At 56.8% G+C, this 26,556-nt stretch overlaps 2 protein-coding genes across 5 annotated transcripts in view; one reads left to right on the top strand and one right to left on the bottom strand.

Annotated features, from left to right (window-relative positions):
* Positions 1–17,171, top strand: part of SGSM3 (small G protein signaling modulator 3) — a 44,077-nt gene extending 26,906 nt beyond the window's left edge. Inside the window, exons 2-22 of one of the 2 annotated variants that reach the window (XM_080810319.1) lie at positions 7,448–7,567; positions 8,044–8,129; positions 8,596–8,662; positions 10,559–10,767; positions 10,872–10,979; positions 11,609–11,752; positions 12,004–12,199; positions 12,581–12,726; positions 12,977–13,201; positions 13,587–13,641; positions 13,851–13,978; positions 14,091–14,246; positions 14,386–14,440; positions 14,626–14,675; positions 14,812–14,964; positions 15,121–15,191; positions 15,304–15,352; positions 15,430–15,515; positions 16,060–16,182; positions 16,298–16,358; positions 16,602–17,171. In XM_080810319.1, coding sequence (XP_080666445.1) covers positions 7,561–7,567; positions 8,044–8,129; positions 8,596–8,662; positions 10,559–10,767; positions 10,872–10,979; positions 11,609–11,752; positions 12,004–12,199; positions 12,581–12,726; positions 12,977–13,201; positions 13,587–13,641; positions 13,851–13,978; positions 14,091–14,246; positions 14,386–14,440; positions 14,626–14,675; positions 14,812–14,964; positions 15,121–15,191; positions 15,304–15,352; positions 15,430–15,515; positions 16,060–16,182; positions 16,298–16,358; positions 16,602–16,682 — 2,256 coding nt within the window. In that variant the 5' untranslated portion in view covers positions 7,448–7,560 and the 3' untranslated portion in view covers positions 16,683–17,171. The remainder of the gene's footprint in view (positions 1–7,447; positions 7,568–8,043; positions 8,130–8,595; positions 8,663–10,558; positions 10,768–10,871; positions 10,980–11,608; positions 11,753–12,003; positions 12,200–12,580; positions 12,727–12,976; positions 13,202–13,586; positions 13,642–13,850; positions 13,979–14,090; positions 14,247–14,385; positions 14,441–14,625; positions 14,676–14,811; positions 14,965–15,120; positions 15,192–15,303; positions 15,353–15,429; positions 15,516–16,059; positions 16,183–16,297; positions 16,359–16,601) is intronic. The other variant, XM_080810320.1, reaches the window with a different exon arrangement.
* A 127-nt stretch (positions 17,172–17,298) lies between these two features.
* MRTFA (myocardin related transcription factor A) overlaps positions 17,299–26,556 on the bottom strand; it is a gene marked incomplete at its 5' end in the record, with an annotated part of 119,833 nt that continues 110,575 nt past the window's right edge. For 2 of the 3 annotated variants that reach the window (XM_080811270.1, XM_080811271.1), the window contains 6 exons: positions 17,308–18,809; positions 22,043–22,103; positions 22,434–22,586; positions 23,444–24,448; positions 25,542–25,713; positions 25,908–26,161. In XM_080811270.1, the coding sequence (XP_080667396.1) occupies positions 18,295–18,809; positions 22,043–22,103; positions 22,434–22,586; positions 23,444–24,448; positions 25,542–25,713; positions 25,908–26,161 (2,160 nt within the window). In that variant the 3' untranslated portion in view covers positions 17,308–18,294. Of the gene's footprint in view, positions 18,810–22,042; positions 22,104–22,424; positions 22,587–23,443; positions 24,449–25,541; positions 25,714–25,907; positions 26,162–26,556 lie in introns of all 3 variants that reach the window. The other variant, XM_080811269.1, reaches the window with a different exon arrangement.

The raw sequence follows: 26,556 nt of genomic DNA, 5'->3' as shown, positions 1-26,556 counted from the left end.
GATAATAAATTATTATTTCTGTATTAAGCCACTAAGCTTTAGAGTGATTTGTTATGCATCAGAGATACCTAATATACCTTCATGACTCTTCTCTGCCTTGAGTTGAGGTTCTCTCCATATGTTCCTATAAAGTATTGTGAATTAAGTCCATCACAGACTTACCTCTTAGCATTTATTTTACTATTTTTTTTAAGATTTTATTTATTTATTTGACAGAGAGCATAAGTAGGCAGAGAGGCAGGCAGAGAGAGAGGGGGCAAAGCAGGGTCCTCACCGAGCAGAAAGCATGATGCGGGGCTCGATCCCAGGACCCTGGGATCATGACCTGAGCCAAAGGCAGAGGCCTTAACTCACCGAGCCACCCAGAGGCCCCCTCTTAGCATTTTATCCCTTTTTCTTTTTTGGCCAACTGACTCCACATGACTAGACTGCAACTTGTTTCCCTCCACAACCCTGGCACTCAGAAGTCTCTCAATAAGCTTGTGTTAGATAAAGTAGATGAATGAATGAACATCAGCAAATGAAAAAAAAAAAGTAAATAAAAGTCAAATTTATAGGTAATCACTAACTGGTGTTTGATTTACCCCATATTCTCCCTTCTGGGTGTGTGGAAAACAACAATCTCCCTACCACACTGAGCCCACACTTTTTTTTTTTTTTTAAGATTTTATTTATTTATTTGACAGACAGAGATCACAGGTATGCAGAGAGGCAGCCAGAGAGAGAGGAAGGGAAGCAGGCTCCCTGCTGAGCAGAGAGCCTGATGCAGGGCTTGATCCCAGGACCCTGGGATCATGACCTGAGCCGAAGGCAGAGGCTTTAACCCACTGAGCCACCCAGGTGCCCCTGAGCCCACACTTTTTGAGACTGCTTCCTTTACTCACTCTTTCTGACTACACAATTCTGGGAAGCTATTTACATGACTTCATTTCTCTGAGCCTAGTCAGTTGGTGCTGGGTGAATGCAGACTTGAACTGGACCAATCATTAACATTCAACAGCCACTGCCAAACATGAAAGAACAGACATGAGCACTTTTCCCAAAATGGCCTAACGAGTCCCTTCTTAGATGTATTGAATTTGAGATCTAGAGACCCATGGAGGTCAGCCCCTTTGGTGAGGGAAGCATTCATATATATACAAGCACAAATGAAGATATATATGTAAAATAGACAACCTCTAGGATCTGTAGTGGTATATCCTCTTTCATTCCTGATTTTGACAATCGGTGTTTTCTCACTTTTTTTCTGGTTCACTCTGTCAGAGGTTTATAGACTTTATTGATCTTCTCAAAGAAGCAGAATTTGGTCTCATTGGTTTTTCCTCTAGATTTCTGTTTCCACTTACCTAATTTCTGTTATCTTTGTTACCTATGATTTTTGTTGTTGTTGTTGTTTGCCTACTTTGCATTAAATTCAGCAATACATTCAACAACTTAGATAAGGGACAAATTCCTTGTAAGTGCACAAACTGCCAAAGCTCACTCAAGAAGAAAAAGACAATCTGAATTGCCTTAACTCTATTAAGTAAGTTATTTTTGGAAACCTTTCCACAAAGACAACTCCAGGCACAGAAGGCTGGTATCTCCCACTGCTCTTCCCCCATTTCGCCCACCCTCCCACCTCCTTTACCTCTGGCAACCATTAATTTGTCCTCTCTATGGGTCTGTTTTTGGTTTCTGTTTGTTTTCTTGTTTTGTTTTTTGGAATCTACATAAAAGTGAAATCATGTATTTGTCTTTCTCTGGTTTATTTCACTTAGCTTAATATTCTCTAGGTCCATCCATGCTGACACAAATGGCAAAATCTCATCCTTTTTATGGCTGAGTAGTATTCCATTTGTGTTTGTGTGTGTGTGTGTGTGTGTCTCTGTGGGTGAAGAGTACGTCACCTTTATCCATTCATCTATCCATGGACAGCTGTGTTGCTTCCCTATCTTGGCTGTTGTAAATAATGCAGTAAATATAGGGGTGCATATATCTTTTCAATTGAGATTTTTTTTTTCTGGATAAATACCCAGTAGTGTAATTAGTGGATTATATAGTATTTCTATTTGTAACTTTTTGAGGAACTTCCATACTGTTTTCCATGGTGACTACACCAGTTGCATTCATACCAACACTGCACAAGGATTCCTTTTCCCTGCATCCTCATCAACAGTTGTTTCTCTTGTCTTTTTTATTCTGCCCGTTCGGACAGATATGAGGTGATATTTCATTGTGGTTTTGATTTGCATTTCCCTGATGATGAGTGATGTGGAACCTTTTTTTTGTTTGTCTGTTGACCATCTGTATGTTGTCTTTGGAAAACTGTTCAGGTCCTCTGCCCATTTTTTAATCAAATTATTTGTTTTTTTTGGTGTTGAGTTGTGTAAGTTGTTTGTGTAATTTGGATACTAACCCTTTATCAAATATATCATTTGCAGATGTCTGCTCCCATTTAACTGGTTGTTTTCTTTTTGTTGATGGTTTCTTACCTCGCCCAGAAGCTTTTTATTTTGTATAGTCCCAATATTTCTATTTTTGCTTTTGTTTCCCTTGCCTCAGGGGACCTATCTACAAAAATGTTGCAAAGGCCAATTTCTTTCTTTCTTTCTTTCTTTTTTTTTTTAAAGATTTTATTTATTTATTTGACAGAGATCACAAGTAGGCAGAAAGGCAGGCAGAGAGGAAGGGAAGCAGGCTCCCTGCTGAGCAGAGAGCCTGATGCAGGGCTCGATCCCAGGACCCCGGGATCATGACCCGAGCTGAAGGCAGAGGCCTTAACCCACTGAGCCACCCAGGCTCCCCGCAAAGGCCAATTTCAAAGAAATTACTGCCTATGTATTCTTCTAGGAGTTTTATGGTTTCAGATATCATATTTAAGTCTTTAAGATTTTAATTTTTTTTTTTAAAGTAGGCTCCATGTCTAGCATGGAGCCCAAGTCAGGGCTTGAACTGACAGCCCTGCCTGAGATCAAAAGTTGGACACTTAACCAACGGGGGCACCCACGTGCCCCAAGATTTTAATTTTTAAAGCATTTATAGTAGTTCCATTATTATCTTACTCAAGCCTTTCCTGGGACTTTCCTGGCCTTGCACTTCTTTCTCCCAGTTAGTTTTTATCAATAGTTTTCTGTGTCCTGTCGTTTTCTCACAGAGAAAAATAGTCTTTAGGGTCTCAGCCATTTAGAATATTTGCGGAAACCCTGCATTATTGTCAAGAAAATTAAAATAGTAGGTCAAGAGTGGATGAAGGATAAAGTCTCCTTGATCTATATCAAGAGTGAGCCCCCCTTGTCAACACACACAGATTTACAGTGATATCTGACAGTCTTTGCTTTGTGAGCAAAATTTGTCTTACAGGAAATCATAAGATTGGCAGACTAGGGAGAAATATACTGGAGGCGGAGTAAAAAGATGCCTTTAAGCATGTAAATTTAATTTAAAAAATTCCTTCTGTAGCACCTCAAAGTTGCTTGCGTTTATCCTGGTTTTCAGAAGTTTGCCTCTCAGTACCCTTGTGACAACAACAGGGCCGCTGGTGACGTGGCTAACTTCTTAGCCGGTTTTTTCGGCTTCCAGATGGCTGCTTTCAGGAAGGTTTCCATAGCAACCAGAGGCTGGAAAAACCTGCCCGCCCAGCTTAGCAATATCATATCCGGCTCCTGCTGGGAACTTGGAGACTCAGAGCAGTTGGTGGGAGATGTGGCAAATATATATTGTTGCAGAGACTCTTTAAAACAGATCTCGAATCCGACCATCTCTTGCTGGTCCCATCATAGCAAAGCCAGTGTCATTCCCACCAGCGACACAGGCAAGCCTCCTGTTTGCAGCCTTCTCTGCACAGCAGCCAGAGAGCTTTTAAAACCCAAGTCATATTCAGGTTCACCTCTGCTCAGAACCCTGCTGTGATGCCCACCTCACTGAGAATAAGATCCAAAGTCTGCACACAGTGGTCAGGTCCTTCGTGACTCCTGCTGCGTCTCCCACCCCAGTTTGCTCTCTCTTTCCTCATTCCCAGTCCACTGGCCACCTTGCTGCTGTTCCAGCCTTCCAAGTATGTTCCTGCCTCAAAGGCTTTGTGCTTGCGATTCCTGCTGCCTGGATCCCTTTTTCCTCCGATGGCCACATGACTTAATCCCTCCCTCCCTTCTGTTTTGGACTTTGCTCACATGCCATCTTATCCTCAGAGGCTTTTCCTGACCATTTTATGATACATAACCCCGCTCTTCTCTACTCTCTAGTTTTACCTTCTTTATTTCTCTTATGGTACTGTAGTTATCATGATCTGACTCAGCTGTTTTTATGTTTATTGTCTGACTCTCTAATGTAATACCTGGGGCTTCTGACTTTCACCATTGCGTCTCAGCCCTTAGAACCATGCCTGGATTGTGGTGGCACTCAGTACATGTTTGCTGAGTGAATGAGTGGGAGGCAAGCCAAGATGAGAATTGTCTTCATGTTCCCCTCAGTTCTCCACAACCAGAGATAGCTCATTTCCTCCACTGTCAGCAACGCCTGCCTCCTTCACAGTTTCTGTGTCCCTCCGGAAGAAACCTCCTCTCTGGCGTCAATGAGGAGGACGCTGGTGATGATCTAGCTGGTGGCTGTGTGACATCTGTTCACCAGGCAGGATGGAGAGGTGGCATGGTTTTTTAGGAGGGTACATGGTTGGAGTTTATTTGGAAAACTGTATGTGGGTTTTCTTCTGTATAATGAATGTAGAGGTACCTGCTTCAAAATGTGTTATAAGGATTGAATGATGATGGGATTTTAAAACTTCTGGTTTATTCCCTTTAATGTAAAAATAGGTATTGCTCCATCCAGCATGAAATTCTCATTCAAACCTGGCCCTACATATCTGTTAAACTGAAGGAAAACATTCTTTTTATTAAGATTTATTTATTAGAGAGTGCATGCACGCATGCAAGTGGCGGAGAGGGGCAGAGGGCGTGAATCCTCGAGCAGACTCCCCAGTGAGCATGGAGCCCCATGCAGGGCTCAGTCCCATGACCCTGACATCATGACTTGAGCCGAAATCAAGAGTCGGACACTTAACCACTGAGCCACCTGGGTACCAGGAAGACATTCTGTTTTTAGTATTATCCTTATGCAGAATAGACAAGCTTAGGATGGCCAGCCTGTTAGGGAAGTGGATTCTGCCATCTGGCTCTCAGTGGTTCTTGTCTGGAAGCAGGACAGAGCAGCTCTCCTATTTGGGCAGCAAGGCCTCCCTGATGAGCAGTTAGTCCAAATGTGGCATGGTTGGGTTGTGTCTGAGGCAGGAGTAGAGGTTGGTCACGAGCTGAGCTGTGCCCTTATGAGCTACAAGATGACTGTTTTGCCCCCCCAGATTTGCAAATGTGTCTTTAAAGAGAACAGGGATTTTGTCACGTGCCCACTATGAACATATGCTCAAGGGTCCCTTTGATTTTTCTTTTTTGCTTCTTTGTCGGTCATCTGATACTTCTGGTCTACCAGAATTCTGTGGCAGAGGGTGTGGAGAAGGTGAGGCACTGCTATGGGCCAGAGCAGCAGCAGCCCCCTGGAAAATGGAAGGAGAAGACATTTCTTTATGTCTGGATCTGGGGGAACATAATTTCAAACCTGGAAGGCAGCTTGTCCCAAAATATTTCAGCTACCTCTCGTTTCTTTCACGGAGTCCAAGCCTTTATTCCCTACTTGGGAATAAAAGCCTTAATATTCAGAAAAGGCTGAGGAAACTGCTCCAGAAACTACATTTCTGTTGAAGCGCAGGTAATAATAGATTCTTTCTAGATCTACTAGGAGCAGGTTACAAATGAGAAGTTAGAGAGTTAGAGGACACCTCAAATTGATGGTTTTTTCTTTTTTAAAATTGAGATATAATTTACATGCTATAAAATTCACCATTTTTATTTAAAGTATGCAATTCACTGGTTCTCATATTTCATACTGTTATGCAACTATCACCAGCATCCCATTCTAGAACATTTTTCATCTCCCCCCAAATGGAAACCCTGTTAGTGGTCATTCTGTCTCCCCTAACCCTTGGTAGCCACTGGCCTACTTTCTACCCATGGATTTGTCTCTTTTGGACATTTCACTTAAATAGGATCATACAGTCTTCACCCTCTCATGAGTGGCCTCTTTCACTGGGCGTAATGTTCTCAGGGTTCATTGGCAGAGCCACACGTGTCAGTACTTCGCTCCTTTTTTCTTTTTTAAAGATTTTATTTATTTAATTTATTTATTTGACAGAGACACAGCGAAAGAGGGAAAACAAGCAGGGGGAGTGGGAGAGGAGAAGCAGGCTTCCCTCTGAGCCCAGAGCCCAGTGTGGGGCTTGATCCCAGGACTCTGAGCCAAAGGCAGATACTTAACAACAGCCACCCAGGTGCCCCTGGTACTTTGCTCCTTTTTATGGCTAAATAATTTTCCACTGTATGTATGGTCCAAACATTTTGTATATCCATTCATCAATTGGCTTGTTTCTCCTTTTTTATTATAATGAATAATGCTGCTGTGAACATCCATGTCCAAGTTTCTGGGTGGTTGGACATGCTTTCATTTCTCTTGGGTGAGCGACTACAGGAATGGAAGTACTGGGGCATATGGGAACTCCGTATTTACCTTTTTGACAAACGGCCAGACTGTTCTCAGCAGCAGCTTCTTCATTTTACGTCTCACACAGCAGCTGCGATGTAAGTGTTCTGCTCTCTCCATGTCCTCGTCCAAACTTACGGTCTTTCTGGTCACAGTCTTCCTAGCGGGTGTGAAATGGCACCTCACTGAGGTTTCAGTTTGCATTTCCCTGATGAATGATCTTTTTACCTGTTCATTGGCCGTTTACGTCTCTTTGGAGAAATGTATATTGTGGAACTTTCACCCATTTTGTCTTTTTATTGTCGAGTTCTCATTTTTTTGAGAGGACAAAAAGGGGACAGAGGCAGGAATTTCAGTGGTAATAGGAGAGATCTGGATTAAATTGCAGCCTCCTAGTTTCCCAGCTATGAGTTAGCGGAGAATGTGGTAGAGCGAATGGTTTGGTGATGGGGAAAATGTCAGTGCTGGGCTGAAGTCGAGGTACTGACTCAGAAGCTAAGTTGTATTCTGCTAAATGGTTCCTCAAAGATTCTAGCTCGGAAAACCTATTCATGGAGGTTTGGCTGTTTTGCTTTTGCTTTTGAGAAAGCATTTGCCTGAGCCTAGGGCATGAGGAAGCCTGTGTGTATAATTCTTTTCTTTAATAATGAACGGAGCAGGCACTCGCCTTGGCTCATGGAGCTGGTGACATCGGTTTTGTAGCTTCTTCAGAGTGTCTCATGTATCCTGTCCTGGACGAAATGTTCAGAATAGGAGGCGTTTATTTCAAGTGTGACTTTTCCTTCTCACTGCCCCTTGGCCAGCAAAATCAGAGTAGTGGGTGGAAAGGACTCCCAGGAGAAGGGCCGCATTATAATGACTTTCCCCTCTGCTCTCCTACCAGGGCAGATGTTTCTGGACCAGATGAAGCCCGAGGAACCTTCCAGCTGTAGAATAATAGGCCAGGAAGCCTTCTGAGTGTGGATTTGCAGAAGACTTGCCCCACTTCTCCACACAATGTCAGGTGGGAGGCAGGCCCTGGGCTGGAAATGGGTGAGAGGCTGTCCAGAAAGAGGGGAGGGTCTCACTCTGGAGGACTCATCCGGTGGAATGGAAGCAGGATAGACCTTTGAGGATAAGAGTGTAAAAAAGGAGGAGGTCCTCCTACCAGGCATCAGGGTTACCACAACTTTTCATGGCTCAGATCTCCAGGTTCTCTGAATCCCTCCCTCCAGCCTGCAAATCCTCACACTTGGGTGGGAGAAGAAGCAAGGAGATGAAATTTGGTTATGTTTTGTAACATGCTCCTTTTTTTCTTTTCCAGAGAGTTGCTCATTTTTAGGTCTCTTCCCTTCCCCCATCCATCCCACTTTCAATGGTGCAGTCCCTTTTCTGCTGAGGCCCTTGTTGGGGGTTAGTGGGGGATATCCCACCTTGAATTTTCCCCCTGAATGCCCTGCATTTGCTCAATTTCCTGTTCCTGATCCTCCTTGATTTTAGGAAACCACATACCTTCTGCCAGTGGCCCCTTCTCAGCCCTGACTCCGAGCATGTGGCCCCAGGAGATCTTGGCCAAGTACACGCAGGTACAGCTCTGTGCCCAGGCTGTTGCACCAAAGGGAACCCACTACTTTAGGCTTCCTGGGGGGGGCGGTAGGGGGTAGCCACCCCATCGTGTTCACTTGGGCTCAGCGACCATCCGAGATGGCATCTTAGTTCCATGTCCTCTGGGAATTAGTCATTAGGTTGGAGGAAAAGTATTAGGCACTGTGTGCTCAGTATATTATCGAGACACAGAAATGCATAAAATCTTTCTTACCTTGATCTTATTATCTTTGACCTCTGAGGAGAGCAAGGTAAGCGCTGGGCCGAGGAGGTGGTGGCCCCTGCAGCTGAGTGACGACCACGGAGGCTTCAAGGAAGGGGTAGCCTTTGATCCGAGTCTTGAAGGCTGGTGGGGTTTCATCAGGCAGCAGTGTGGGGGGCACCTTCCAGAGTCTGGGGTCCCGGACTAGTGGCCACACAACGGACTCTTCCTAACCCTGGTTTTAGAAGGAAGAGTCAGTGGAACAGCCAGAGTTCTGCTACGACGAGTTCGGTTTTCGCGTGGACGAGGAAGGTAAGATCGAGCCCCTGGTGTAACCCGCTGCTCTCCGCGGGGAGGCCTCTGGCGACTCCGCCTTATGCCGCTGCGACCTGGGCTCTGGGGGTCTCTCTTATCTGCTCCTGAAATGACCTAACAGTATCCCCCTCAGAGCAGCTCTAAATGTATGGAAACCTCTGATTTTTTTAGACTTAGGTAAATTTTACTGATCTTCATATGATAATAATAGCAATAGTTTTATTGTAGTGAAGTTGAAAAATACAGAAAAGTATAAAGATTAAAACAAATTAACCCATTATCCCATAACCTAAAGATAACTGCAGACATTTCACTTTATTCCTTTCTTGGCTGCGTGTGTGTGTACATGCGTGGGTGCATGTGTACTTCTCATAACTAACACGTTATCTACACATTTTTATACAGCTCTTCTGTCTCTTAACGTTATTTACCATGAGCATTTCTTCTGTCAGTTAAGACCTCTTTAAAAGCATAGTTTTCAGTGGCTGCATAATATGCCATTATAATGCATTGATCATAATGTCTTGTCACGCGCTTCTCTGAGTGGGCCTCCAGGCCATTTCCATTGTTTTCTACTCTAAATACTTCTGCTGGTTTCCACTCGGGCTGTCGGGAAGGCTGTCTGCCAGAACCAGGACAGCCCGTCACCGGGATACAACTATGACTAAAAGATTTCCACGGGCTAAAACTGGTCCTCTTCGGGTCACGCATATTCCGATTCTGATAGAAGTTTTCCTCACTCTCTGGTTTGCAGGCAGGTACTTGGAAGTTAAAAAGCTGGGCCTGTGAGAAACACAGGGAACTCTCTAGCATAATGGAAATATTCTCTATCTTGATGGGGACGACATTTAGACATTTATTTACGGATACTCGCCAGAGCGTACAGTTAAAATTTGTGCATTTGACTACATGTTAATTCACTGAAGGTGAAGTTTGGCGAAGTTGAGGCTGAGGGCGTGGATTTCGGACGAGTAAGGACGGGGCCATGTGGGAGGCTAATGCGCTCTGGGGCCGCCTGGTGGGCACCAGAGCTCTGGCGCGTGCTCGTGCCAGCACTTCGGGGACTGCCTGTGGGTTGTCCGCTCTGCACTGCTGCGTCCCCCGTGCCTCGAACAAACCTTAAAGTGGTCTTGGTCTTCTGGAATTCCCGGGCAGTGAACAGATACATGCTGGCGGCAGGAAGGGCCATGATGAAATTGGGAGCTGTGCAGAAGAGGGGAGGTGGGTTGCGTGCGAGGGGATAAAAGGGAAGGCCTCTCCTGGGAGACGTTTGGACGGAGACTAGGATGAAGCGAGGCGGTGAGCACAGCTGGGGGAGGAGAATAACCATAACCCAGGCCCAGGCCCTGGGGTGGGAGTGGGTTTGGCGAGGCACAGCTGGAGCCCGGGGAGCGAGGGGAGAGCAGGTGGCGGACGGAGGAGCCGGGCTGAGAGCACGTGGTGGCGGAGCCTTGTGAGGCCTCTCGTCGGGGAGCCGAGGGACCCCCGACTCGTGTCTGAGCAGGAGAGGGTGAGAAGGCTGGACGGCGACCCCGGTGGAAGCTGATGGCTTCGTCAGGGGCTGTAGTGGGAGGTGGTAAGAGCAGGGAGAATCTGCCAACAGGACTTTTCTGGGGGCTGAATGTGGGGAGAGCGGAGGAGGAGCCAGAGGCGCTCCCGAGCTCCCAGCCCGAGCAGCCGGAGAGTGGAGGTGGGTCTGCGGCTCTGGGAGGGACCGCGCGGGCCAGGTTTGGTTTTGCGTTTGCTCATTGGCTTGTCCGTGGGCCGTGCGGCTGGAGCCAGGGGAAGCTGTTGGCAACAGCTCTGGATTTCAGTGGTGAGGTCTGGGCGCCGGACGTAAAGGCCACAGCCTGCCCCTGCTCACCGCTGCGGCTCCCGGCTCTTTCCTGGCAGATGGTGCCCGCCCCAGTCCCAGCAAGCTGCCGGGCGCGGCTCTGCTGGAGGACCCTCCGCAGAGGCTGCGGTGGCAGGCCCACCTGGAGTTCACCCACAACCACGACGTGGGGGATCTCACCTGGGACAAGATCGCCGTGTCTCTGCCCCGCTCGGAGAAGCTGCGCTCGCTGGTGCTGGCCGGCATCCCGCACAGCATGAGGCCGCAGGTGAAGCCGTGAGGGACCTGCAGAGGGACCTGCGGGGCCCGCAGCGGGGAGGGGGGAGGGGGGAGGGGGCGGACGTCCCGCTGAAGCTCCCGCTCCCGCTGCAGCTGTGGATGCGGCTCTCTGGGGCCCTGCAGAAGAAGCGGAATTCCGAGCTGTCCTACCGAGACATGGTGAAGAACAGCTCCAATGACGAGACCATTGCTGCCAAGCAGGTGAGGCTGGGCCGGCACCGGGGGACCCTCAGAAAGAACTTTCTGGTCAGAAACTGTGTGCGCCTGCAGGAAGGCAGTGAGCCGCCTGGGGTTATAGGAACCTGCCCTTGTCGGTCTCTTGCGCGGGGGTGGCCTGGGAGAGCCGGCATCTGCTGCCCTCACAGGGCTCCCTTCCACTCACACGTGTCTGGAACATGCCTGCACTTCCTGGGTCCTCCGTAGGCAGCAGGGACAATTGTCAAAAAGATCACCAAACCTGGGTGCACATGAGGATCACCTGGAGATTTAAAATACGGATTTCCGGGCCTCATTCCAGAGATCGTAAATTCTGTAGTTCTGGTTTGAGGCCCAGGGAGCTGTAATTTTCTTTTCCTAAGTTACCCCTGGTGAATCTGGTGGCATCAGCTACACACTAGCTGAGCTCTAATCCTGAAGACAGGTCAGCTCTGACCCAGAGCTTTAGGAATCCTCATTCCTGGGTGAAAAGCCTGCCTGGGTTTTGTTCCGCACAGGGGCTCCCCAGCTTCCCTCACGGGGTGCCTCAAGTGTCACCAGTGTGGAGGGTGGTGTGGGCCTCCAGGCGTGCAGCTGTGTCTCACGGGGGCTCTTTATGGGTGGGCCGCCGGCAGATTGAGAAGGACCTGCTCCGCACCATGCCCAGCAATGCCTGCTTCGCCAACGTGAGCAGCATTGGGGTGCCCCGCCTGCGCAGGGTTCTCCGAGCCCTGGCCTGGCTCTACCCAGAGATCGGCTACTGCCAGGGCACAGGCATGGTGAGCACAGCCCAGAAGGGCAGGGGGTGTCCCCAGGGGTGTTCGCCAGGCCCCTGCGGGTGAACGGTGCCATCCAGGGCAGTAGGATGGGCGGTGGGGCTGGGGTGGAAACCCCGCGGCGGGCTGGGGCTGCCACATGCGTTGGTTCCACCAGAGAAGAGCACGTGTCTGTGATGTGACCTCCGGGGCAGGGGCGGGGGACCTCTTCTAATTCACTGGGTACAAGCCCCTTGTCCTCCTGCTCTGGCCAGGTGGCTGCCTGCCTCCTTCTGTTCCTGGAGGAGGAGGACGCTTTCTGGATGATGTGTGCCATCACCGAGGACCTGCTCCCTGCGTCCTACTTCAGCACCACTCTGCTGGGCGTCCAGACCGACCAGCGGGTCCTGCGCCACCTCATCGTACAGTACCTGCCCCGCTTGGACAAGCTACTCCAGGAGCACGACATTGGTGAGAGGCCAGCACCCACCCTCTTCTTTGGAGTCAGGGGTCCTGTGACTGTGGCTCGGTCGCTGCAGGTCTGAGGCCTCCGGACCTGGCCAGCAGGGGACCGGGCAGCTGGCTGTGTTGGGAGGAAGAAAGGAGCTCACCCGACAAGGGCCAAGCCCTGAACACAGCAGCACACAGAGTCTTTGTGGGGCTCTTGTTCTCTGATGTTCCCCGACAGCCTGTCGCCCCTCCTCTTGGAGCAGACAAGGCCACTTGCTGCTTTTTGGGAGCGACCTTCCCCTTTCTCCCCAGCTTGTGGACCTGGGGAATGCCCCCCTTTCAGGCTGTCCCATGCTGGCTGTCCCTGGTTCCAGCCACAGAGGCTTTGGTCTGTGTCCACAGAGCTGTCCCTGATCACGCTGCACTGGTTCCTCACGGCCTTCGCCAGCGTGGTGCACATCAGGGTGCTGCTGCGCCTCTGGGACCTGTTTTTCTACGAGGGCTCCCTGGTGCTGTTCCAGACCACGCTGGGCATGCTGCGGCTCAAGGTGCTGCCGGAGCCTTGTCCCACCTGGGGCCCCTCCTCTGGGGGGCTGCCGTGGGGTTCCGCCTTCAGCACCGTGTGGCCTGACCACTGGCCCCTCCTGGGAGGTCCACGGTGCGGTGGGGTCCCCCAGGGCCCGGAAGTCCTTGTGTCAGCTTGGTCATCCGGGAAGGTCACCGGTCCCCGGGGCCGCTCGCAGGCCTGGCATCTGGCAGTGACAGCCCCTCCCCTACTCCTTCCCTCGCATGGCCCAGGAAGAGGAGCTGATCCAGTCGGAGAACTCGGCCTCCATCTTCAACACGCTGTCAGACATACCTTCACAGATTGAGGATGCGGAGCTGCTGCTGGGGGAGGCCATGCGGCTGGCCGGCTCCCTCACGGATGTGGCTGTGGAGACACAGCGTCGCAAGCACCTGGCTTACCTCATTGCAGACCAGGGCCAGCTCCTGGGGACCAGTGCCACCACCAACCTCTCGCAGGTGGGCCCGTGAGGGAGGAGTCCCCACCTCACCCACAGGGTGGGGGGTCCCTGAGGAAGCCCTGAGAGAGGCTGCGGGGAACCCACCAGCCCTTCCTGCTCTGCTGCCCCCTCCCTAGCCCGGCCCCCCGGGGCCCGGCCAGACCACAGCTGTGCCAGGACCCGCCGCCCGGGCCTTCTGTGCATCGCTGCTGTCACCTGCCCTGTGTGGGCGTAGGACACACCTGGCTATGAACTGACCACGTTTCCGATGCTTGGAGCTGGCCACGGCCATTTCAGATGCGGTGGTGTGCGACCCCGGCCCCGGGAGGAGCTCTGCTAGTTCCCTGCAGTGCTGGGGTGCCTGCCGCCCCACCCGGCTACCCCCGACTGCTCCCACCCTGCAGGTTGTGCGTCGCAGGACCCAGCGGAGGAAGTCCGGCATCACCTCCCTGCTCTTCGGTGAGAACTGCTGTGGGAGCTGGTGCCAGGCTGGGTTCAGTGGCTCCTTCCTTCCCAGGGACCAGAGTGCTCCCCACCCCAGCCGGTGGGATGGGAGTGTAGACTGGGGGGATCCGTCCTCAGATCCCTGCACGGACCCTCAGCTTACTTGGGGCTGTAGGGGGAGGCTGGCGGGGGCCATGGCTGCCACAGTTCTCTGGGGCTTCCAGGGGAGGACGACCTGGAGGCGCTCAAGGCCAAGAACATCAAGCAGACGGAACTGGTAGCTGACCTCCGGGAAGCCATCCTGCGCGTCGCACGCCATTTCCAGTGCACAGACCCCAAAAACTGTAGTGTGGTGAGTTGTGGGCTCGACGTGGGGGCTCTGGCTCCTCAGCCTCATCCTGAGGTGCCCAGGCCCTGGCAAGGAGGCACCTCCCCCTTAGCAGGCCTTTCTGCCACTTGGGCAGGAGCTGAGCCCGGACTATAGCATGGAGAGCCACCAACGGGACCACGAGAACTACGTGGCGTGCTCACGCAGCCACCGGCGCCGGGCCAAGGCCCTGCTGGACTTCGAGCGACACGATGATGATGAGCTGGGCTTCCGCAAGAATGACATCATCACGGTGTGTGGGGCGTGGGGGGCAGGAGCCCCTGGGCTGTCCCCGCACTCCCCAGCTGAGGGTGCAGCTGTATGGCTGCGGGCACAGGGCCTGGGCAACCAAAGCTTTGCTTCCTCCTCTTCGCCGCCGGCCGAACACGCAGATCATCTCTCAAAAGGACGAGCACTGCTGGGTCGGGGAACTGAACGGCCTGAGAGGTGAGGCCTCTGTGTGCAGGAGGGGCGGGCTGGGCAGTGAAACCACGAGCCGGGCCGCCCTCCCCGCGACCTCCGGCCTCAGCAGGAGCTGCTCTTTCCCGGCCGGCAGGCCTGCCCTTAGGCCCTTACGGGAGGTGTGGGGACGCCGGCCGGCCGCTTCTCACGGGGACTTGCTTCTCCCACAGGCTGGTTTCCAGCCAAGTTTGTGGAAGTCCTGGATGAACGGAGTAAAGAGGTAAGAGGGTGCACAAGGCTTGGCTGCCCGTGGGAGCTGCTGCTGCCTGACCTTGGCACGTGCTGTCTTGTGACAGTGGCTGTGGGGATGGGAAGGGGGTGGCTGGCGCCTCTCAGACCCTGTCCCCCACTGTCAGTACTCCATCGCGGGGGATGATGCTGTGACAGAAGGGGTCACGGACCTTGTACGAGGGACCCTCTGCCCAGCTCTCAAGGCCCTGTTTGAACATGGGCTGAAGAAGCCGTCCCTGCTTGGGGGCGCCTGCCACCCATGGCTCTTTATTGAGGAGGTAAGTCGATGGCCGGACCCCCAACCCCCACCATCCTTTTCCTTGAGCTCCTGGGCCCTCTAGAGCTGGCGGGGGCGGCAGGATGCCCTCAGTCGGACCTTGTGGCTTTGGCCCAGTGCCTTCCCTGTTGTCCCTTACACTCACCTTGCCCCCCAGGCGGCAGGCCGGGAGGTAGAGAGAGATTTTGACTCGGTGTATTCACGCCTGGTGCTGTGTAAGACGTACAGGTAACGGGCCCCATCCCCTGCCCCGCGGCCTCCTGGCGGTCCCCGTGCGGGGAGGGCCCAGCCCGGGCCACGCATGCTAGGGCAGCGCCGGCAGCTTCAGTCCCTCCCTCAGGTTGGATGAAGATGGCAAAGTCCTGACCCCAGAGGAGCTGCTCTACCGGGTAAGCGGGGTGCTGGGTGGGACAGGCCATCTGGGTTGGCAGCTGGAGCCCCCCGAGTGACAGCTGTGCCCTCTCAGGCTGTGCAGTCTGTGAACGTGACCCATGATGCCGCGCACGCACAAATGGACGTCAAGCTCCGGTCCCTCATCTGTGTGGGGCTCAAGTGAGTATCTCTGCCCACTGTGGGCCAGTGACGGTCCAGTCAGACGAGCGGTAGCCTGGGCTGTGGCTCTGGGGGGCAGCAGGGTGCCCGTGAGCTGGGCCTCCTGGGCCCAGGACCTGGAAAGACAAGGCAGCAAGGGTGACTCCCAAAGGCCTTTCTCTAGTGCTCGACCGGCCGTTTTGTGGGCTGGGGAAGCCACTCACAGGTTTTAGCGAGGTGCCTGGAGAGGGGGGCGCCTGCCTGAAGGGAGCTTGGGCGTTTGCGGCCCAGACCCGGGCCCGCGTGAGCGCTTCCTGCGTCTGGCACCCAGCGGAGGGAGGAGGCTTCACTCCTGGCCCGACCAGCAGGGCTGAGGTCCCTGCGTGCAGCAGGTGGTGGCCGAGTGTCAGAGCAAAGAGCTGGGACGGGACTGAGGGGCCCGGGGGCCATGGGGCCACCCCCTCTGCAGAGACCTGGCTGAGAGGGAAGGCGCGGTCCGCTGAGGTGGTCGCGAAGGCGGGGCGGGGCGGCGGGGCGGGGCGGCCCACACTCCCCCCGTCCCCAGCGAGCAGGTCTTGCACCTGTGGCTGGAGGTGCTCTGCTCCAGCCTGCCGACCGTGGAGAAGTGGTATCAGCCCTGGTCCTTCCTGCGCAGCCCCGGCTGGGTCCAGATCAAGTGCGAGCTCCGGTGAGTGCCCTGCCACTGCTCCCGGAACCCCTGCCCAGTGCTCCGGCGGGGGGGGGCTGGGGGGGGCAGAGCTGACCTGAGAGCGACCGACAGCCTCCCCGCTCCCTTCCTCCAGCGTCCTCTGCTGCTTCGCCTTCAGCCTCTCCCAGGACTGGGAGCTTCCTGTGAAGAGAGAGGTGCGTGTGCTTGGGGTGGCTTCTTGGCCCTGCAGCCCGCCTTCCCCCTGTGGGCTCTGCCTGGGGCAGGGCGGGCCAGGCGTCTGGTGGCCGATCACCTGACGCTAGGTGGGTGGCCGAGGCAGGGCCTGGGGGGACCCCGAGTGCCGGCATCCTACGGTACCCGAGCCCCTCGGGCTTCCTCGCTGTGGGCTCCCGCACCCCCTGCCGTGCTGCACACGCAGAGGCTGTCCCTGTGTGCAGGAGGAGAAGCAGCCACTGAAGGAGGGTGTTCAGGACATGCTGGTGAAGCACCACCTCTTCAGCTGGGACATAGACGGGTGACGCTCTTCCTCCAGCGGCCTGGTCAAGCCCGGGCTTCCCCCACCCTGTTGGCTCCCGAGCAGCCCCTTCCTCAAGCAAGAAGAGAACAGCACAATCCGGGCCGGTCTTGGGCCTGCTTTGGGACGGGGTCCGAGGCGGCCCGGGCCCACTCCAGGCTGTGGGGGTGAAGGGGAGGCGACACTGGAGCTCTGGCCAGGCACGGTGAGCAGGGACACCACCTGGAATGCCCAGAGTGTCACTAGAGGACAGTGGGCGGCAGGAGCAGAAGGTGGGGTTGAGCGGGCTTCTCCCAGTGCCTAGGGGAGTGCTCTGCCTGGGTCTTTACAGAGACCCCGGGCCCCAATTTCAGAGTTTGTACCAACCAAAAACCTTGTGAGGAGGTGGACAGCCATCTCTGTTTTGTCCGCTTTTGCTCAGGAAGGGGATGGGGTGGCCCAAGGCTCCTTGGTCTCTTTGGTTTGTCAATAAATTGTGTCCTTGGGAAAGCCATCTCCCGTCTTCTGTCCAGCTAGGGCCAAAGAGCTGTGTGTCCAAGGTTCTGTCCTTCCTGGAATGGTCTAGAAAGCCTAGGACCCAGCCATACCCCCCGCCTTTTTCTATGGACTGAACAAAAATGGACCCAAATCAGTGTTTTTAAATTTTATTTTAAAAAGTCCACACAGCTTCCCAGCCTCTGTCCCAGCCCTGGTTTGGGGCTCCATCCCTAATCCCGTTAATGACAGTGACCGGCCAGAAGGGAGGCTGGGCCCCAGGGCAAGAGGAGGCCACAGCTTAAGGGCCGCCGCCCCTCCTATCCCAGGGCCGCGGTGGCTGCAGTGAGGCAGCGGGACGGAATGTGGGTGGGTGGCCAGGAAGCACCTCTGCCCTCGTGGCACTAGTACGGAGCAGGACACAGGTGGGGCACAGGCCGTGGCAGGGTGTCTACATGGCAAACGCGCGTGACGGGGCTGAGGTAAGCTGCGTCCAACGCGAGGAGCGGTGGTCTCCAGGCCCTTCTGTATTGTGCACAGGACGGGAGGGAGCGCCAAGCCCCCTCCCAGCCCCCGGGAGAGACGGACACGTATGTATGGCGATAGGGGGTAGAGCGATATATACACCTGTACAGAAACCGTCTGCCACCAGCCGCTAAAGGGTTACACTACACCAAGACACTACAATGGCAAGGGGCTCCCCTCCCAGGAAGCCTGGGACCCTGGGGTTGGCATCACGGGCAACGGGGAGGTAGAGGCCCAGGCCCAGCTAGTTTCTTCCCTCACAGGGAAGAGGGGAGAGAAGGAAGGAGATCCACCCCGGGCCTCGCGTGCCCGAGCACACGGCGGCCAGACTGCACCAGCGGCCTCACGGGAGGTCGGCAGAATGGCCCTGGCCTGTCCCGGCCGCCTGACCGCAGGCCGACCCCAGAGCTCGTCCCGGCGGCTTCCCTCCTTGGTGAGCCTGAGCCAGGCGGCGGCTCGACCTGCTCCGGCCTCCCAGGGAGGGGAAAGCAGGGCCTGTGATTGTCGGGACTCGTGACCATGTAGAGGCGGGGTCGGGCCGAGGGAGTGGGGCTCCCAGGAGTTCCCGAGGCTCCTCAACTTCCAGCCCCTCCTGGCCCGGCTCTGCAGCCCGAGAGCTACAAGCAGGAATCCCAGTGGAGTTGCAAGTCGTGACCGTCGAGGAAGTCTGTGGAGAAGAGGCTGGGCGCGGTGGTGCTGAGCGGGGCCAGGCTGAGCACGGGGCCGCCCGACGACAGCTCCAGCCAGTCCATGCTGTCCAGGTGGCCGTCGGCCAGGTCCAGGCCCACACTGCTGGGCTCAGGGGCAAAGTGCAATTCCGAGGTGTCCATGGGTGAGGGGGGGTGGTCCAGGATGGCAGAGCTGCTCAGCATCTGGCTGTGGAGGTCGTCGATGAGGGAGAGGGGCTCTGGTCCCTCGTGCCCGCCGGTCAGCAGGGGCAGCCCTGTGCTGCTCTCCAGGAAGTCCTCCAGGCGCCCAGGGAGGGCGGGTGAGCCCGAGGGAGGAGGCGGCGCCGCCTGGGGGAGCTCGGCAGAGGGCGGGGACGGTGTGGCCAGGGGCGACCCGCAGGTTGAGGGGGGCTTCTCTTTCCCTGATAGAGAGGGTGGTGGCTCCTTGAAATCTGCTGAGATTTCTGGCAAACGAGAAAGTGAATGGATGTCAGGAACCAGGCCGGAATAGGACCCGGGGCTGGCCCTACTTCACACCACACATACAAAAAGTGAACTCCAAATGGGTCAAAGATCTAAATTCAGGAGCCGAAACTATAAAACTCTTAGAGGAAAACGGGAAATCTTCATTGGATTTGGTAATGATTTCTTGGTTACGACACCAAAACACAGACAACAACAAAAACATTAATTGGACCATACAAAAATTTCCAAGTTTTGTGCACCAAAGGATGCCATCAAGAGCAAAGACAACCCGCGGAGAGGGAGGAAATGTCTGCACACCACAGATCTGATGGTTCATGTCCAGACTAAAGGGCTACAACTCAACAACAAAACCCAACAGGGAAAAAGGGAAAAGGATGCCACCATTTCTCCAAAGATCTGCAAACCCCTAAGGCCAGAAGATGCTCGACCTCGTTAGTCATTAGGGAAATGCAGATCAAACCCACAAGGAGACACCACCTCACTCAGTAGGGTGGCTTTTTTAGCCGTCTGTAATAATAGTTACCGATAATAGTATTGATAACCGTGCCTGTGAGGATGTAGAGAGATGTGAGCCCTTGCGCACGGCTGGTGTGAACAACACGGTGCAGCCGCCGCGGACGTGCAGGGGCTCCCAGCAGCTGCGAGTGCGCAGTCTTCACAGCAGCGTTAGGTGCAACAGCCCAAGGGAAAACCCGAGTGTCCCTCGTGGGGGAGCAAATCAGCACAAGGTGTTCTGTCCCTACAGTGGGATCTCATGTGACCATAAAAAGGTAGGAAACTGACAGCCGCCACAACGTGGATGAACCTTACGCATGCCGTGCTCTGTGAAGCAAGCCAGAAATCAAAGGACACAACAGGATTCCACTGAGCAGGCGGAGTCAGAGCAGGAAGTACGACGGAGGCTCCCTGGGGTTGGGGAGGGGAGATGGGGAGCTCCTGCCTAACAGGACCCACGTGTCAGTCCAGGATGATGGAAACGTTCCACTGACAGATGGTGGTGATGGTTGTACAACACTGAATGTATTTAACGCTACTGAATTCTGCATTTTAAAATTATTAAAATGGCAAATTTTCTGTGCATTTAACCACAATAAAAAAAAAGTACTGCAGAAGCAAACCAGGCTTGCTCCCTCCCTGGCCCTCTAGGGCCTGTCCTGCCTCCCGTTCCCCTCCCATCCCAGCCGGACACGCCTGCCCATCTCACCACGCTCCGTGTCCCCAGATGCCCACCCCCACTCAAATGGCTTCTCAGGACATTGGTGCCACCTCTCTGGCCAGTTCCGTGTTCCTTAGGGGGCGGGCAGCACCCCCCAGCTCCCTTTCTCTGCTATATCTTCAGGGCTGGCACTCAAGGCCCAGCGTGTGGGCCTGCTCCCTCTCTGCTTCTGGGGTCACCTTTTTTCCCCCAAGGAGCCCGAGCCCTCCCAGTTTGGGTTCCTGTCTGGACACCGGGAACTCCCCAAGTCTGCTCCCAGGCCTCTCTCCCCGGCTCAAGACTAGCCTTCTGGACTGCCCTCGAGCACCGCCCAGCCCAGCAGCCTCAGTGCCCACCTGCGCTTGTTAGAAATGGGCCTTAGGCTCCACTGCAGACTCTAGAATCCACAGAGCCTCCGTGAGGTCAGAATCCATGACCTTGGGAGTAACATCAACTCTTCAACTCTGAGGGATTTCTTTTTTGAGAGAAAACTCGCCATTTTATTTATTTAAAAATCTTTAAAAAATAAACGATCCCTACACCCTACAAGGGGTTCAAACTCACAATCCTAGTATCAAGAGTTGCATGTTCCATGGACGAGGCCAGCCAGGTGCCCCTAAAATTCACCGTTTTGAAGCGTACAGTTGCATGCCTGAGCTCTCGCTTCATCTGTACCGTCTTGCTAACCCCCTCCCTACCGCCATCAGCAAAGCACTCAGAGAACTTCCACACGCACTCCGCCTCCTTGGCTACTGCCGCCTATGAACTCCCCCCAGCTCCTCCCTGACGCCGAGCCCCGCCCACCTGCCCTGTGCCCTCCCTGCACTCAGGGACCCCCTCCGTCAGCATGCGGACAGGCCAGCTGCTTGGTCCCTTTGCAGGAAACCCTGTGCAGAGAGCTATCCAGGCTTGCCGGCTCCTACACCCCCAGGCCCTTACCCATGGCCCCACTGCAGCAGGCTGAGGTCACTTGTCCCGCGGCTGTCCAGTGACAGCCCCGGATGTTAGGACTTCACGGTCTTGAGGGCACCCTCCCACTCTGTCCACTGCTGGGCGTCGGCTGCTTGTGCCCCGGGACTATGCCTCATCCTCCCCAATCTCACCCAACCTCGTGGCTCCAAATGTCACTCTAGATGCCAACAACTCCCCAGCGTGCCTTCAGGTGACGCCCCTGCTTGGCGGTCTCAGGACACATCAGCCCGAGGCTGCACGGGCGCATCCCCAACGCACGCCCTGGAGCGCCCGGGGCGCTCTTGCAGCCGCATCTGGGTAATTCAGGCTGAACCCTTGGTGACCTCCACGGCTGCCCTCCTGCTGTCTCGCCACATCACATGCCTGGTCCAGAAGGAAACTGACTGGCGCTCCCAAGTATACCGAGACTCAGGTCCTTCTCCGCCTCCTGCTACGGGCTGGCCCAGGCCCCCTGGATCCCCAGAGCTGCCTCCCCTTCCGCCTGAACAACCCTCCACTCCAAGCCCTTCCGCCACACACCCACGAGGCCTCGTGATCCGCCCTGACCCGCGACTTCTCTCCCTCCTGTGCCCGCGCCACTCCTCCAGCATACCTGGCCCCACAGGCGCCCCCCGGGGAGCTCGACGAGGTCAACCCAAATGCCCCCGCACACCTGAGACCCTCCCCTCTCCCTTCCCAGCTTTCTGTAGTTACTCCTCACACATGGTAGAATCTACTTGTCTACTCCTCATTTCCTCACAAAACTGTGCAAAGGCAAACACCTGTTTTGCTCATCGCTACACCCTAGGCTGCGGGGACGGGGCCCACCACGCAGGGGGTGCTGGGTAGAGCAATCCCTGCCGGAGGGCCGCACCCCGACCGCTGCTCTTGTCCAAGCCCTGGAGACGGTGTACGTCTCAGCGGCTGCTACGTCCAAATGACAACGCCCCTTACGCGTTCCTTGACGGAACAGAAACCGATAAATCGAGCACCCAGGGCTGAACGCAACCTACGGAGCAAGGAGGAGGTCGGCTGGGGAGTCGGCTCAGGGAGTCTGGGCTTTACCTCCACTCTGAATAAGAATGTCAAACAGGTCATCCATCTGCTGGCTGGAGGAGCCGTTCTCCTGTAGAACAAACGGGGAATAAAGATGAAAATCTAGAACAGGAGGCCCCCAGCCAGGCTCAGGGCAGAGCCCCTTCCTTCCATCCTGGAGCTGAGAGCCGGACCTGCAGGGCCCACCGGCCGGGCTCGTGAGGGCTCCCAGAGCTCCTCCTCGGTCGGGCCGGGCTCTGGCCCATCTGCCCGAAATGCCCCCTCCACCCGCCCGGCCTGGCAAGGCCTCCCCTGCCCCCGTTTTCCAGCTGGCTTGGTGGGGGAAGGGGGACTGGGGGAGCCCAGCCCAGCAGCCTAGGCGAACGCCCACCCTGGCCAGGCCTCAGTCTACCTTCTTCACCTGCTGTCTGGGCTGCTGGCTCACGGCTTCCTCATAGCCAGGCGGCTCCTTCTTCAGCAGCAAAGCAGGGGTCCCAAAGAGGGGCTGTGATGGCTGCTCTAGGTCCATCTGGGCGGGTGGGCCAGGGGCTGGAGAACCAGGCTGGGACGAGGGCTGGACGGGAGAACGGGGAGAGAGCCGGTGGTTGGGATGCGGGAAGCAGGCCCGGGGCCCGGCACATTTCAGGAAGGCGAGGCGGGAGGCGCCCAGCTTCTGGGCCCGGACAACCTGCTGCGGCACTGGCTTTTAGGAAGCTTCCGTGGAAGCCACTGAGGAAGGAGGGATGCGGGCTGGGGGAGGCCCTGCCGACCACGGACGCTGTAGAGGTCAGGGCTGGCATGGGGTGACTGGCTGCCTGGATTTGGTACAAGCCACACGGGACAGGGCGGGGCTCTGGGTCCACTGTCCCCTCTCCTCCCTTCCTGCTGGAGGCCGCTCAAGGGCCATGGTCTCCCATCCTGAGGTGCCCGGATCCCGTCCCAGTCCACTGTCCCCTCCTCCAGCCCCGAGCTCTGCAGGGCTGAGAGGCCACACAAAGCCTAAAGTAGCCTCACCTCTGGCCCAGGCTGGGCGGAGGGGTGGGCTGTGAGGGTGGCAGCAGCAGGGAGCCAAGTGCCAGTGACGCCTGGGTTGGGGACCGCTGGCCTCTCCCCGCCCCTCATGGGGCCTGGCCCACCCCCACGGCGCGGAGGCAGTAGCTATCCGGGGGCCCTCCGCCCGGGCACAGAGATGGGCAGTCCCTGATGGCTCCACCTCATGACCGCGGGGCCTCTGGCGGCTCTGTCCATCCTCCTGAGTCTTACTAATGTCCCCTGGTCGCACGGGGATGGCGAGCCCTCACTGGAGGACTGAGCGGAAGGTGACAGGAGTGAGCACAACCTGCCCTGCCACGGGGCGACCCGGTCGAAGGGGCTGTCACCCTCAGCGTCCTCACGCTCCCCCGCGGCCGCTGCTCCCCCACACCCAGGTACCTGCTGGGGGCTCCCGCTGGCCAGGCCGGGGCTGTCCGCGTTCTTATTGGTCACGGTGAGGACAAGGTGGGTCCCTGCGGAGTCAGTGATGAGGGCGGGAGGCGTGACCCCCTTGATGAGGCCGGGGCCCTGGGGGCCCAGAAGCAGCTGCGGAGCGGGGGCGGGCTCGGGCTCCGGCGGTGCGGCTTCCTGCTTCACGACCACGGCCGGGGGCGCCGGGGGACAAGTGTCTGCGTGGTGGGCAGTGGGGGCCGCCAGGCTGGGGCTGAAGGGGTGAACGGGACCCGGCGGCTGCCGGCTCCGCTGGCAGCTGGAGAAGCTGTTCTCCTGCTTGACGGGGGTGCCCAGCGGGCTGGGGGCCAGGGCCGGCTGCTGGGCCCGCTTCTCCTGCTCCAGCTGCAGCCGCAGCCACTCCACGAGCTGCTGCTTCTGGCGCAGCATGCGCGTCAGCTCCTCGATCTGCTTGTCCTTCTCCTGCAGCATCTGGTCCTTGTCCCGGCCCTCGAGCTCGGCCCGCACGCCGGGGCTCAGGCAGCAGGAGCCGGCCCGGGGACTCTCCTCCTTCACGAGGATCTGCAGTGGCGAGGCCTGCAGGGTGAGCTGGGTCAGCGGCGAGGTCACCATCTCGCCGAAGGCATCCCCGGGCGTGGAGTTCTCGTCGCCCGTGCTGAGCAGGGAGCGCTCCGAGGGGGTGGGAGACACGGGGGGCGTGGAGCCCGTGCTGCCGAACTTCACCACGCCGTTGCCGGTCACCGTGGCCACCACCACCTCGGCTGGCGCCAGGCCTGCGGCCACCAGGGCAGGCCCCGTGCTTAGCCGGGCAGCCGGGAAGGCGACCACCACCTCCCCAGCCTTAGGCAGGATGGAGGGGGCGGCAGGGCCCTTGGGGGCTCCCGGGGCAGGGCCGACTTGCTCCTGGTATGCGCGCAGACGCTCGATCAGGTCCGTCTTGGTGCCTGAGACGGGCAGTGACCGCAGCTTTAGCTCCTGCTTCAGCTCCGCCACCTGCAAGGGGCCGAGAGTCAGGGGGGCAGGGCGACAGGGATAATTGGGTCTGGGCAGGAGGGCAGCCCCGGAGGGTGGGACGTGTGCACCCTGAGCCTGGCCTCCCACCTCTCCCCGTCCTCACCACATGAGGGGCCTGCCTGGAATGCCCCCCCCCCACCGCCACCCTGCTCTGGGCATGACATACCCTCAGCTGTCCCCAGCCCCAGCACGACAACTGGTGCTCGATTACTTAAATACTTAATTGAATCAACCGGATTTTGCAGATGAGAAACCCCAGCTCACAAAAGTCAAAGAACTTCAGGACGCCCCCTAGCGAGCAGCAGAGCTGGACGTTAACCCCGGTCTGATGGGCTCTGAAGCCGCACCCGGCCACACGCACAGGGGCTGCGCCTTGCTGGGGTCGGATCCTGACTCGGGGGGGCGGTCTGCTCCGGAGCACAAACTCTCCAGGGAGAACTTGCTCTGTTCCACCTTCTGATTGGGGCAGAAGAAACAGGCCAAGCGCCGGACAGGACCCACCCTCCAAGGCCGCAGGACATGAGCGGGGTCCGTGCCCCAAGAGTGGGCCATTCTTTTCCCGAGGAGATGCAGCAGATCCAGTGGGCGTCAGTGGACGAAGTGGAAAAGGCTGGGGAGCCGAAGCGGACAGCCCCAAGCGTGACTCCTGACTACCACCAGCCCGCTCTGGGACCTCCGGCAAGCCCCTCGGCCCTCAACACTCCGCCTGCTCGCCCTTCAGCAGGGGCGACACTCCCTGTGCCTCACGCTGCACAGCAGAGACCAAGGAAGAGAAGCCGTGCAGAAGAGGTCGGTGGGCCCCAAGGCCCGAGGCGCTGGCTGCGCGGTTGACGGTACCGACCACCACGACAAGGCAGGCGTCGTGGAGGGCCAGGACCAGGCAAGCCACGAAGCAGGCTCCAGCGGCCTCTGCCGGAGGAGACCAGAGTCCGGAGCTCGGCTCTGCCTTCCATGGCCGCGGGCCTCGCACCAGCCGCTCTCCCTACGGACGAACACTAAGCCGGGCCCCGTGGAGATGAGGCTGCCGGCGGCTCCCGCGGGAAGGGGACGCGGGAAGGGGGCGCCCATCTACCTTCATGTCGTCCAGGTTGGCGGGCAGGGCTCCCGGCTTGCCGGTCAGCGAGGTGCTGTTCTGCCGCGCCAGCCCGCTGGGCCCCGCGGCGCCCGAGCTGGAGCCGCTACTGGGAGCGGAGAGGCTGCGTATCGGGGGGCCCCCGGCGCTTCCGGGGGCCTCGCCGGCCGGCCTGAGAAAAGAAGGCAGACGTGAGCCCCGACGGGCAGCGCCCTTGGGGAAGAGATGGGCGTGGGGCGCGGGGCAGGTGGATTCAGACCAAAGGGTCCTTAAAGGTCTGGGGTTCACCCGACCGGGCCTGGCACCGGCCGCTCAGGGCGCCTCTGGGCGGGCCGGGGGGCGGGGGGGCGCCGCGGGGGCACGTACTTGGGCGGCGCGGGCAGGATGGTCTGGTAGTTGTAGTGCTGCTGCTGCTGCTGGTTGAGGATCTGCAGCTGCAGGAAGAGCTGCTGCTGCTGCAGGATGCGGGCGTAGGAGGAGTCCATGGGGGGCGCCCCCTTGTCCTGCTTCTGGTCCGGGGGGATGTACTGGTGGTACTTGAGCTTCTTCACCTTTGGCTTCAGCTCCTTGGCTTTCTTGCTGCGCTGCGACTTCTCGCTGGCAGACTTGGGTTGGCTTTGCTGGGGACACAGGAGACGGGGGGCACCGTCAGGGGGCAGTGAGGGGCTTCGCAGAAGGCCCCCGTGCTCCGCCCGCCCCGGTGCCGCGCTCTGCTCCCGGACGGCTCCTCTGGCAGCAGCGGCCTCGTCAGCGCCCACGGGCATGCCAGGGACGGGGGGTGCGCGGCCGACGGGGGGCGTGCTGTGCGCAGCCCCACTGACTTAAAAGAGCCTCTAGCCCGGAGAGAAAAATCGAGCAAATGCCAATGTCACCATGACCCGGAGCAAAGCGTGAACAGGACGAGGCAGCAGCAGCCGACTGACGGGGCTCCTGCCCTCCGCAGCGGCAGCTCAGGGCGTTGGAGGCTGGGGGAGCCGGGCCGCAGAGGCCGAGGCCTTACCCAGAACAGAGGAAG

This window comes from Martes martes (genome assembly GCF_963455335.1).
Source record: "Martes martes genome assembly, chromosome: 8".
Taxonomy (NCBI): domain Eukaryota; kingdom Metazoa; phylum Chordata; class Mammalia; order Carnivora; family Mustelidae; genus Martes; species Martes martes.
The sequence above is the reverse complement of the archived record's forward strand: the minus strand, read 5'-3'. Positions and strand labels throughout refer to the sequence as shown.